At 43.6% G+C, this 13,616-nt stretch overlaps 1 protein-coding gene across 4 annotated transcripts in view; it reads left to right on the top strand.

The window, feature by feature from the left end:
* Window positions 1-9,575, top strand: part of Matcap2 (microtubule associated tyrosine carboxypeptidase 2) — a 37,809-nt gene extending 28,234 nt beyond the window's left edge. For all 4 annotated transcript variants that reach the window (XM_034509843.2, XM_076939721.1, XM_076939722.1 and 1 more), the window contains 2 exons: window positions 4,610-4,707; window positions 8,957-9,575. In XM_034509843.2, coding sequence (XP_034365734.2) covers window positions 4,610-4,707; window positions 8,957-9,115 — 257 coding nt within the window. In that variant the 3' untranslated portion in view covers window positions 9,116-9,575. The remainder of the gene's footprint in view (window positions 1-4,609; window positions 4,708-8,956) is intronic.
* Window positions 9,576-13,616: the final 4,041 nt, after the last annotated feature.

The raw sequence follows: 13,616 nt of genomic DNA, 5'->3' as shown, positions 1-13,616 counted from the left end.
GACCCCTCCACTTGTAAGTAAATGTAAAAGTTCTTGTAACTACATAGAATGAGCACCCACAGCATTCTGGATCAGCCAGTCTCTGACTAAGCAGTAGCTAATCTTTTTTGGCCATTTATTTATTTTCTAAGACTTAATTTGTCTTTACTTATGTGTATGTATGTGTCTTTGTGAGTTTGTGTATGCCTTGTGCCCTTAGGTCAGAGGGCACCAGGACCCCTGGAAATTGAGTTATAGGCAGGTGTGAATGGCTTCACGTGGCATTGAAACCCAACCTGGGTCCTTTGGAAGAGCAGTAAGCACTCTTAACCACTGAGCGTCTTCCCAGTCCCTCTCTCTGACTTTAAAAACAGCTTTATTGAGATATTTAAGATGGCATATGCTTTACAGTTAGTTCACCCCTTTAAAATGTAAACCTCATCATTTTTTCAGTACTGTCAAGCCATGCAGTTATTACCACTAATTTCTGGTATTCTGTTTCCCATCCCACCACCCCTGAGAAACACACACCCACTAGAATTCTTCCCTGTATCTTCTCTCCCTCAGCTTTCAGGGAATACCTTTAGTGGTTTTTACCTTTTGTCTCTGTAGATTTACCTGTTTTGAACACTTCATAGAATAGAATTACATAATTTGTGATCTTTTGTGGTTGGCTTCCTCCAACTAGGATTTTTTTTCTTTTTCTTTTTCTTTTTCTTTTTTTTTCTTTCTTTCTTTTTTTTTTTTTTTTGGTTTTTTGAGACAGGGTTTCTCTGTGTAGCCCTGGCTGTCCTGGAACTCACTCTGTAGACCAGGCTGGCCTCAAACACAGAAATCCGCCTGCCTCTGCCTCCCAAGTGCTGGGATTAAAGGCATGTGCCACCACCGCCTGGCAGGATTTATTTTCTATTTGTTTTTAAACTGCCCCACTGTATAGCCCTGGATGACATGGAACTCAGGGTTTAGCCTTTGGTGGTTTCAAACTCACAGAGATCCACCTGCCTCTGCCTCTGAGTGCTGAGATTCATGTCGTTAGAACGTCACTGGCCCAGCAGGATGTTTTAGACGCATGCTGTAGCGGCCGTGCTTGCTCACCCTTTGCAGACTCGGCTCATCATTTCGTGCACTTTAGGCTCTTGGGGGTAATGCTGCTGTGAATGTTATCGGAGCCAATGTGCAGTGTGTTTTCTTACACTTGACTCTATACCCACGAGTGGATGTTTTGATAGGAGTTTGAAACTGAGTCTCACTTTGTAGCTTATCCTGTCCTGGAGCTTCCTGAGTGCTGGCATTAGAAGCCTAAGCCACCGTACTCTGCTTAGAAGTAGACCAGGCAAGGGACTTGGTGACTATGCTTAGCTTTGGGGGCATCGCCAGTGTTTTTTTTTTTTTTTTTTTTGGGCAACATTTGTGATTTTCATGTTTAAACCAGCAACTACTACTACTACTCTAGAGTACAGAACAGTGTAGATGTGGAAAGGTAGGTTTTTGTAGTTTTGGCTTGCATTTACTTGATGACTGTGGTTTTAGGCATCTTTTAATTTGCTTGGTTGATCACTGTATTTCTTATAACAACCATCTGCTTGATTTTCCCTATTTTAATTGGATTATTTGCCTTTTTTAAAAAATTGAATCACAAGAGGTCTTTATGTAGATATAAATCTCTTGCCATATGTATGATATACAAATATTTTTACCATTTTGTGAACTCTTTCCAGTTTCTTTTTTCTGTCTTTGATGCCATCCACCCGCCCATGCCTGGGATTCAGAATGTGGCCAATATTCTTCATGCCTAGTCTCCTATCTGAGGTTTTTGGTCGAGAGGGAGCATGTGCACATGTTTGGGAAATTTGAGAGATCAGCTTTCAGTACTCTTGTCAAGTGTCGTATACCTTGGTAGGATTGTTTTTGATTGGAGGAAGGCAATTTTTATTTATTTATTTTTGTGTGTGTATATGTGCACATATGCATGCATGGGTGTGTGTGTGTGTGTCTGTGTGTGTGTGTGTGTCTATGTGTGTTTATGAGCCTGCACGTGCACCGTGGCATGCATATAGAGGTTACAGGACAACTTTTTAGAGTCAGCTCTGTCCTTCCACCATAATGAGGCAGGTCTCTCTGCGATACCTGCTCTAGGCTGGCTGGCTCCCCAAGCTTCTCAGTAGGCCAATGTTAACACATGCATTTTATTGCATCCAGCGTTTTCTCATGGGTTTCAGGGGTGGAGCTCAGGTGTCAGAATTGTTCTTAATTGCCATGCTTACTTACTAGCATACCTAATAAAATTAGCAGTAATTATTTAATATGTGACCACATAGAGAATATAATCCACTTACATACTGGGTTTTTTTTTTTTTTTTAGCTCAAGCAAGGCGGGAGGTTTTCTTCATGTTGACTGTGGCTTTTATGTTTGAGCCTTGTTTGAGCCCGGGTCTCATGTTGTACACTTGGCTGGCTTGGCCCCTGTGTTGAGACTTCCAAGTGCTGGGATTTCAGTGTGAACACCAAATCGTCCGGGACAGTTTCTGTGTGTGAATGAGTTGAAACGGGACAGTTTCTGTGTGTGTGAATGAGTTGAAAGGAGACTCTGTTCAGAAGTTTCTGCTTCTAATCCTCTGCAGTCTGTTGTCAGGGAGCAGGTTGGGTTTGTTTGTTTGTTTGTTTGTTTGAGAGACAAGGGCTTTTGATTAAGTAGCTCACCATTATGTAGACCCGGCCAGCCTCAAACTCACAGAGATTTGCTGGTGTCTGCCTCCTAAATGCTAGGATTAAAGGTGCACACCACCATGGCTTGTCTAATACTATGCATTCTTTAAATTCTGGGTCTCATCTCCATTTTCATGGGAAGAAAGAAAATCTAAATCACCTCAAGTGCATTTATTCTGTGTTTTTGAGTCATGAGCTGGCTCTGAGAGTCAGGCTAGCCCTGAACTTACTATGTAGCTAGGGTTGTTGTTGACTTTGCCAGACTCTTGCCTCTGCCTCCAGGGTGTTAGGATTATGAGCATGTATTACTTATATTCCTTCCTCCCCCGCCCCCACCCCGTGTGTGTGTGTGTGTGTGTGTGTGTGTGTAGTTTCGTTGGTTCTTTGGTTGGTTGTTTTTTTCCCCTTCCCGCCCCTCCCTCCAAGACCTGCCACTGTCTCCTGAGTGTTGGGATTAAAGGAATTCACCACCACAGCCAGCAGTTGGTTTGTTTTCTAAAACAAGGTTTGGTAGTCCAGGGTATCTTCAGACTTGCTGTGTACTTCTGACCCTTTTATGTCTGCCTCTAGAATACAGATGTGCACCACTGTCCCAGGGTTGTACAGTGCTGGGCTTCCAAGCCATGGCTGCCGCATGCTTGGCAAGCACTGTACCGACCTAACTACACACATAGTGTTAGGCTTTTTGTTTTGTTTTGGGGACAAGGTCTCACATGGTAGCCCTGGCTGACTAGGAACTCCCTGTGTAGATGAATCTGGGCTTTACTGTTTTTAAACCATTAAGCTATAGCTTTAGCTGGGCATAGTACACATGCCTGTAATCCCACTCCTCAGGAGATTGAGATGGGAAATAGATGTGAGTTCAAAGCCAGCCTGGTTCTTAGAGTCGAACTCAGGTCCTCATGCCTGGGAGGCAAACACTTTACAGCCTTGAGATCATTCCTGAGCCCGAAACTTCCGATCTGAGGCTGGAGAGATGGCTCAGAGGTTAAGAGCACTGACTGCTCTTCTTGAATTCAATTCCCAGCAACCACATGGTCATAACCATCTATAATGACATGTGCAGCCCCCTTCTGGCCTGCAGGCATACATACAGGCAGAACACTTTGTACATAATAAATAAATCTTTAAAAACAAAACAAACAACGAACAAAACCAACCAAAACAATATCATATTATTTCTCTCCATCTCAAGGTCCTTTTGCCTCAGCCTCCCAAATCCCTGGGATCACAGGTATGTGCCATAGTGTCCAGGGTCATAACCCTTCCTTATAAAGGTGTTAGGCTATTGTTCAAAGCACATCAAGGAAAAGAGGACATTCAAAAACCCCACATCGCCATATTGCCCTTGTTAAGTCCTCCCTCTCACCCCAGTCCCTCTCACACCAAGGATTTACCCTTATGGTTACTTGGGTGTGTGGGGGGTGATATTTGTATATCGTGGACTTTAAGTACAGGTCTTTAATTTGGGGGAAGATGTCATTTTAGTTAAGAAAAAGCAGTTAAAGGGAGTTCTTCAGGCAAAGTACTGGACTCTGTACTATCCAGTACTATTCTGTTACTTTCTGAGATCCTACATTTTAAGTTGTGAAACTAACTGAATGAAAGTGAACATGGGCCAGGCCAGGCTTGGTGGCTCATGCTTTGATCCCAGCATGACACAAGGGATGTGGATCCCTGTGAGTTCAAAGCTAGACTAGTCTACATAGTGAGTGCCAGGACAGCTAAAGCTACACAGTGAGTGAGACCCTGTATCAAATAAATACTAGAATGTTTTAAGTACAGAGATGTTCCCAGGTTAAAGAGAATGGTTAGCATCTAATTTTGTATTTCTATAAACATTAGAAGGTAAACACCAGGGCTGGAAAGGATATTTTAAAATATCTGCCTAGAGAGAAAGTAAACATTGTTCTGGTTCTTCCAGGGTGTTTCAGTAAAGACCAGGTGTACTTGGATGGAATCCTTCAAATCCTTCGATTCAGAGAGTCCATAGACTTTCATCTGCTGACTGCCCTGGGCAAGGTGCGTGAACGGCGGGCCAGGTGGCAGGAAAGCAACTCAGGGTCAAACCCTGTTACTTTGTTGCTGCTGAAACAGGTTTCTTTTTGTGATATCAGAAGGAAATGTTCTCTGTGATCAGTGAGAGACACAGGAATAAATGATTTGGGAAAATGTTCCTTATTTGCATGTGCGTCTAAAAAACCATCAATTTGGGTTTGCTTGTTTTCGAACCAGGATCACATGGGGCCCAGGATGGCCTCCAACTAGCTGCTGAAGATGGCCTTAAACTTTTTTTTTTTTTTGAGACAGCGTTTCCAGGTGCTAGGATTGTGGGCATGCACCACAATACCTTTCTTTTAAATGTTTTTCTAAGAGTGTTTGAAAGGAAGCTGTAACTATGACGCATGGTGTTTTGAGCTCTCCTATGAACAAGTCTATGCTCTAACATAACCATACCATTTCCAAAAAAGAGTTATCATTAATTCAGTATAAAATAAAATACAGTACAAATCTCATTGTCTGTGACCAGCAAGGACTCCAGTGACCAGGTACTTTGTCAGTAAACTCGGACGTTTTAAAAGAATCCTTTCTAAGCAACAGGTCTTAACAATGGTCTTCAAAGATTCCAGAACTCAGGGACCTGGGGAGATGACTCAGTGGTGTAAGAGCATTTGCTCTTCTTGCAAAGGACCTGAGCGTGGTTCTGAGCACCCCACGTGGTGTAGCTCATAGCCAGACGGAGCTCCTGCTTCAGGGGACCCATGCGTTTGCCTGGCCTCAGCAGGCATCTGCATACACATGCACATCTGCACAGGCACACACACAGTAACTCTTTTAAAAAATGCATTTGGGGGACTGGAGGGACGAGTCAGTGGTTAAGTGTATTTGCAGCTCTGGCAGAGGACCAAGGTCTGATTCCCAGGACCCACATGGCAGCTCATAACCAATTGTAACTTCAGTTTCAGGGGATCCAAAACCCTCTTCTGCTCTCTAAAAGCAGCAGGGACATACATACATACAGGCTAACACGTAAGTACATTCTTGAAAATGTTAAAAATCTGTATATATTTTGCAAGCACTGTTGCAAACAGACATATTATCATCTGGCCCCTGCCACTACATTTACTGAGCAAAGGCAGAGTAGATTTTAGCATCATTCTCAGGGGCACTAGGAATTTGGGAACAGTTAATAAGCATTTGCTCCACTCAAAGTCACCAGCTCCGTTCACCCCTAACAAGAGAGGTTGTCTGTCCCGAATGCTCTGATTTTATTTGTTTTTGAGGCATGATCTCACTATGTGGCCCTGTTGGCCCAGGACTCACTGTATAGACCTGGCTGTCCTTGAACTCCGAAGAGCTGTGTTGTGGCCCTCGCCTCAGCCCTCTGCCTCACCTGTACTGTGTGTTCTGGCCAGGGCTCCTTCCCTTAGCCCCTGGCTTCTGCAGCTCTCAGTGCTCATCTCTCAGTGCAGGGCTTTGCTCAGGATTAGACTTTGCTTGAGGGACTGTGATCTCTCCAAAGCACTACAGCATTTCCCTGGCAGCGGTGAGGTTGCGTGGCCCTGCGTGGCCCTCTCTTCCTTCCATCCACTGGACTAGCATGTTTCATTTCCTCACTGTCACGTCTTGGCCTTTAACACAGAGCTGTACGTTTTGGCATGCACTGTTTACTGCATCTACTCATCTCTTGTCTTTTATTTAAAGGGAAGAGGGCTTTGAGTCTTTCCTCAGAGGGCATTGTGAGGTAATTTATTGGCTCTATGCTGTGGTATCAGGGGAGCTGGGGGCCTGAAGAGAGGGAACAAAATGAGAACAGTGACACTGCACCTCAGGAGTTCACAAGGTCACCATCTGATATGAGCAGCTTGTGATACAAATTAAATACAGTAGGAACATCAAACATCACTGACCACACATTGCCTTAATCAAGTTTAATAATGATAAAAAGGTTTAAAATATTGTGAGAAAAATTACCAAAATATGACAGAGATGTTAAATGACTCAATGTTGTTTTTAAAATGTTGCCCTTGGGCTAGAGTGCTGACTCAGCAGGGAGCAGTGATTCCCGACTGCTAGACCATGCTCTGACCTTCCATTGACCTTCCGGTGACCTTCCAGAAACCCAGCCCCACTATATAGTCACTGTGTTTTTTTTTTTTTTTTTTTTAAGTTGCCATTAGACTTGGTTAGAGCAGGGCTGCCATCAATCTGAAGTGTGTGAACGACACAGCGTCTTACAGCTGTGACAGGACAAGACACACCTGTATATTTCAATCATGTCTGTCATAAGCTGGAAACCTACTTCTATTACATTTAGGGGAACAAATAAGTAACTTTGATAATATAAACATTAAAAATCATTAAGATGGAAGTACAATATGACTATGGTTTCTTCTCAAAAAGACTTCCTGCCAACCCTGAAAGATGTGATCAGAACATGGACTATTTAAAATGAGCGCGCCAAGCCAGGCTTAGTGGTGCACACCGTTATCCCGGCACTCAGGTGGCAGAGGCAGGGAGATCTCTGAAGTCAAGGCCAACATGAACTACATACTGAGTTCTAGGACAGCCAGGGCTCCACAGTGAGACCCTGTCTCAAAAATAGATAATAAAATCAGCCTCGATTTAGAATTTAAAGGTAAAAATAACATAGAATTGTAAAAGTTTTTCTCTTCTCAACTAGTTCCCTTTTCATGGGCTTGTTTGTTTTGAGACAGGGTCTCTCGCATGCCCCTGCACAGGTCTGTGCAGCCCTGTGTAGCCCAGGCTGGCCCTGAACTCACAGAGATCTGCCCGTGTCTGCCTCCCAAGTGCTGGGGTTAAAGTGTTTGCTAGCATTCCTGACTTCATGCCTGTTTTTAACGAGTTTCTTTACAGTTAGGGGAGAGGGGGCCGGGGGAGTTGACTGTAGACACACAGGCAGCCCACCATGGCAACACTGCCAAACAAATGTCTCCTTTGCCATCAACCACTAACTGCTTCCAAGTTAGGGGGTGGCAGTGGGGGCTCGTGAGCCTCCCGTTCAGTCTCAGGTCGTGTGTAGGTCATCATAGCTGCTGTGAATTCAGCCCAGAACTCAGCATCCCCCACCACTAGCTGTCGCACTCTTTCTGACCCCTCTTCCATCTTCTGAATCTGGGAGAGTGACGTAGATGGCCTATTCAAGTGTCACTTACTTCTTGACACTTTGACAGGTTATGAGTCAAAATTATGAGTTTACTCCTGCCCACTGCAGAAGGAATCTGCTCTGGCCTCAGCTGACAGCAGTGTTCACCTGTGGGCGTGAACATGGTTATTTAGAAGGTGATCTGGTAGGAACCCCACTTCCTTTACCAAACAGCAGCAGTAGCTTCCCAGCTAGGGCTATGACTTCCTCAACCACAGGCTTGGGGCCATGTTTACAGTTCCTTTACAAAACTCTCTCCTATGGACAGAGCCTGGATCCTGACCAAGAGGGAGTTGGCCATCCCTGTAAGGCTTGCCCGTGCTGCCACAGTGGACGAATCGCTGAGCCTACAACTGAGTGAGGCGTGGGGACAGTTCCTCCCCAGCAGAGCACCTCTGGCCAGCACGGAGAGTTCACAATGGTTTTTAAGTGCTTAGAAAATTTCAAAGTTAAAGCAAGAGAATCTAACAAATTACATCTGCCAGCTTAATAAACAGAATCAGGAAGCCAGCATGTAAGAGTGTTCCTTCTTCAGATTTGATCTTGATATCTTTTATTTAGATTTAATCAAGAGATTTATTTGAGTTTAAAGTCTCTTCTACCTGAGTGTGTAGCTTAGTGGTAGAATAATTGCCTAGCACGCTCAGGCCAAAGTTGGGTTCTCAGTAGCTCCAAAAAGGTCAAAGTCCACTGTGAACACACAGGAAGCTCACTGCCTAATATTCACACAGACTGATTTAGTTCCAAGACAGGGTGTGAAGTCAGATACTGACTTTTTTGTGCTTAGTTATGAGAGGCCATAAAAATAATATTTCATTTAATGTAGTAAAGGAAAGGAAGTGACCACTTTTGTTTTTGTATTTCAGCAGACCACATTTTGGTTTGGGTTTTGATACAGGGTTTTACTATGTAGTCCAGGTTGGCCCCAGACTCACAGATAGCCATCTATCTCTGCCTCCAAGTTCCCAAGTGCTAGGGTTAAAGATGTGAGCCACCACGCCTGGCCTTATATCCACACATTCTCATTTAATGGTCCTTGATCCCCTCCAAATATCACTTGTAGTTGCAAAAACAATTTCTTTTATCTCCCCCCCTCCCCCCCAGGTATCTTACGAAGATGTGGACCGCTTAAAAGAATTGGCAGTTACTGAAAACATGCGAGTCCCGCATTTCCTTCAAGATCACAGCCGGTACATGGAGCACTTAGAGAAGATCATGGAGGTGAACGAGCTGACTGATGCTGAGCTGAAAAACCTCATCTAAGCAGCAGAGCCGGCTCTTCGTGGCTGTTAGCAGCTAGGGCACCCAGCACCTGCAGAACTGGAGGAGAGCAGCCGATCTCCACTTGCTGAAGACCAGCTCTCAGGATCCAGCTGAAAGTCTAGGTTATATGTAGACCTGAAACTATTTTCCTAAAACATTTCCATAGACTGCGGGTGGAAGTCACTTCTCTTTTCATTCAGATCTCTCCAGAGACAAATGAAGATTCCGCTGCTGCTGATTCCAGGATGCATTGTGAACTTGAGCGCCAGGGCCAGCTCTGAATTGGAGGTGGCCAGTCTTACGTTCTGCTGTGTAAACTCCAAGGTTCTATTTCCTCTGCTAAACAGTGAGAGTTGTTCTTCTTTGAAATACCCATTTTGTAACACCCCAGAAGGCTAGCAATATCTAAGAGTTCTTATTTTTCTTATGTTAAGTAATATTAAAAGGAGATTGAAAACTTTTTGTTTAGTTCTTATATTTTATACATTTTCATCTTACATTGGAAAAGTGTGTGTGTGTTTGTGTCTGTGTGTGGTGTATCTATGTGTGTGTATGTCTGTGTGTCTGTGTGTATGTCTGTGTGTCTGTGTGCGGTACTGAGGGTCAGACCTGCGTATACTCTGTCACTGATCTATACCCCAAGCCCCAATGTTTGTCTCTCTTGTTTATTGAGTCCACTGAAGAGGCCAGCAGGCTGGCAATACACAGAGCGCCACCCCCAGCACAGGGCTTGTCTAGTTACCTCTGAATGAGACTGTTCACATTGCAGAAACATGGTTGCTCCTTTTAATTTTTAGTCAAGTTTTATGATCCTTCCCTTGGCCTGGAAGTAGAGTGACAGTCCTGGCAGTGGGGGGATGGGAGGTGGGGGTGGGGGTGGGAGGAGTGGGGTTCCGGAGCATAAGCTGCTGCTCTCTGTCTTTTACCACAGTCCCTGGAGGATTTACCCATTTGAATCAAACATCTGGGGAGAGGGAGGCTTCTCCCCTTGTTTGGTGTATGTCATAAGGAGAGGACAGACAGGCTGACCTGCAGTAACCCTGCCCATGGTCTGAAAAAGAACATTTGTGGCCATTTTCTTCTGACAGACAGCCGTTGACCAACTCTGACACAGCTTGACTTATGAGAATTCTGTGAGTCAGTTGTCTGCATGCAGCATGCACACCGAGGCTAGCTGGCTCTTCCTACAGCTGAACACCTGAGAGGAAAGCTGCTGGTAATACTCAGGATAGCTGAAGTGATTCCTACCCAATGCCTACTAAAAGTTTATCTTTACCTCAGTACAGGATGAAATATGCTGCTGTCATATAGTGTACATGGGTTATGTGATCTTTCTCCTCCACATATGAGGAAGGACTTGCTTCAGATAATAATGTTACAAGTGAGCCAGGGTCTTTTCTAAACAAGACTGTGACCCTCTCTGCCCTTGGGGAGCATCAGCTGATACTGGTCCATGAGGGCAAAGGGAGCAGAGACGATGGGGGTGGGGGGGCATCAGAAGCCTTGTGAGTGCGTAAGGTGAAGAAGACACACCAGAGCCAGATGCAGGGAGGCAGATCAACTTTACCTGGGGCGATTCAAGGCTTATATAGTTCTTGGAGACTGCCTGTAGGAACATTCCAGATGTTCTTATCAGGAAAGAAAGTTGAACCTGTACTCTCGCTAAGGCTGTGTGACTTTCTGCAGGTAGAGGTGTGTGGTAGGGGATTTGAATTCCCTAGATGAGGTCAGAGAAGGGAAAGCCCTGCCAATGAAGGGAGGCTTGCATTATACAGGGAGCTCCAGAGGGCTATCCGGACAATGGTAGATTTCAACCTTAATTAGTAGAGTTTTCGCACACAAGACTACACCTCTTGCCTTTGGCAGTAGGATTTGGATTGTGGAAAACCTACCTCCTCACACCACACTGTAACAGTTGCCATGTGTCTGCATATCTGTTTGCCAGGCAGGGGCAGGACTTCAGAGATAGGACATTTACCCTGACCCCTTAAGCTGCCTTTCCTTGCAGTAGAGTCTGTGCTTTTAGCCTTGTATCGAGTTCTCTCACTTCATCTTAAAACTCATCCAAGTGACTGAGAAAGACCCGCATTGTTTATGTTCTGTGGGCTACGCCCAGATGCTTATAAATTCAAGGCTTGCAGGGAGTAGCACTGCCAATCTTACCCCAGAGTTAAACTAGGAAGGAGAACTCGGCAGCCTTCGTTTCTCACTGTAGAATAATTTGCAGTAGTTCTGAAGTGAGTGAGTCTTCTGTCTCCGATTGATTTGGAAAGGGGATTGCTTTCTTGCCATTCTTAATGCAAATATAAAAAGAATAAAATACACAAGCATTCTGAAGAGCAAAGCGACCTTGAACTACACTGACTGCCTTTAAGAATCTTCAGAAGTTAACGGTAATAAAAGTAAGTGATCTCAGCAGGGCAGGAGCGCCTGAAGATTGTCACTGTCAAAGCTGAGGCTGATGGGCCTGGTAGCTTACACACCTTTAATCTGGGGACTCTGAGTTCCATGCCAGCCAAGAACACATAGTGAGACCCTGTCTCAAAACAAGAGGAAGTTAAGCTTGAGGATACTTGTTTTCTTTCCTATATTGAAGTTAAGATCAGTTTTATTTCCTAAAATAGAAAATTTAATAAATAGAAAAAATTTGAAAGGCACCTAAAATTGAAGCTATATTAATTGTAAAAGGTATTTACCATAACTGTTGATGTTTGAGTCTATAAATTTTGCCTGCTGTAATTCATTTTTTTTTACTTAGTATTTTGTGTACATGCATTTGTGTGTGTGCACTGTTATGGAGTCAGAGGACATCTTTGCAGAGTTTGTTTTTCCTTCACTGTTGGTTCTGGGATCAAACTCGGGTCACCAGGTTTGCAGAGGCATACGATCTTACCCACTGAGCTCATCCACTGATGCCTTCTGTTAATGCTAACATAGACTTAGGTCAAATATAAATTTGGATAAACTATTATGCTTTAATACCAGATGTATTCAAAATAACGTTAAAGTTAGGGGGTGGAAGGGAAGGTGGCTCATCATAAAGTGTTCATTGTATAGTCCTGAGGTTCTGGGTGGAATCCCCTAGGCGGTGGGGGTGGGGGGGGCACCACTCAGCTGAAATCCCAGTGCTGGGGAGGCCTAGGCAGAAGAATCTCCAGGGCTGGCCGGCCAGCCAGTCTAACTGAACTGGTAAAAGACCCTGTCAGAAAAGGTAAGCCAGAAGATATTGAAGAAGACACCCAGCATTGACCTTCACCTCCACCAGAATGCACAAAGGTACATAGCACATACACAAACAATGAGAACATGATAGTCTTTCCCTATACTTATGGGTTTTGTTTTGTTGTTTTTTGTTTGGGACACACACACACACACACACACACACACACACACACACACACACACACACACACGAGATATGGTCACGTTAGGTAGCTCTGGCTGGTCTTGAACTTACTGTATATACCAAGCTGGTCTTGAATTCACAGAGGCCTATCTATGCCACCCAAGTGCTGTTGGGGATTAAGTGTCTGGGCCTGCCCTGGTCTTTAGAGGAAAAGGCTGAAGTGGGGCACAGCATCAGCCAAAGACACATATTCTCTGGCCTTGGAACTCTGTTTTTGTGGCTATCTCTTACTATTTTGTGTTAATAAGCACTGGTTTCTTTTTCCTTACTATTTTATGCTGGCAGTAGGAGGATTAAGAAGAAAAAGACTTAATTGATAGTGCTTTTTTCTCTCTGGCTCAAGGACCAGGTGAGATGCTTGGAACTTGTTAACTCTTTGTGAACCAAAGAGAAAAGAAGCACAAGAAAATTCACACACATAGAAAACACTGACTCATTCTGGATGAAGCAGAAAAAAAGCTCCAACAACCTTTAGTTTTTGTTTTCTTGTATATATACTGTCTCTTAAAAAATTACAACTATCAGGTGAAACTCACAACAGGACAATTGATTATATGATTTTCTAAATACTTTTATATTCCAATAAGTTCATAGTAAGTTTAAGGCTATAATTTAGTTCAAAGATTGATAAGACTTAAAGAATAACGGCAGGATTGTTTCCATGTTTCCATTAAGCCTAGTGTCTGACTAAACATTCATTATCTGTTCCTAGCCCCATAAGTTCTTTGTAAGTTTAAAGCAATAATTTTTATGTCACAAGTTAGCATGGTTTTGTCGAGACAAATCGTCTGCCTAGTGTCTTATTAGTTTTGAGGTTTTGTATAGATAAACTAATCAATATTGTATTTTCTGTCCTTGTACCTACAAGAAATTGTCCATTCCCAGTTTATGACCTTCAGTTACCACATTGTGGACTCACAGCTAATCTAGAAATAATGTTTTCCCTAATTGTAAATTTGTTCCAAGCCTGCTTTCTTTCCCTAGTGTAATTAGCCCATGACACATGAAGGTTTACAAAGCTCTGTTTGAAACTTTAATTCTATAGAGGGCTCTAAATTACTTGTATAAATTTAGGAGTTCTATAAAATCATTATT

The sequence above is a fragment of the Arvicanthis niloticus genome, chromosome 8, assembly GCF_011762505.2.
Source record: "Arvicanthis niloticus isolate mArvNil1 chromosome 8, mArvNil1.pat.X, whole genome shotgun sequence".
Taxonomy (NCBI): Eukaryota; Metazoa; Chordata; class Mammalia; order Rodentia; family Muridae; genus Arvicanthis; species Arvicanthis niloticus.
The sequence above is the reverse complement of the archived record's forward strand: the minus strand, read 5'-3'. Positions and strand labels throughout refer to the sequence as shown.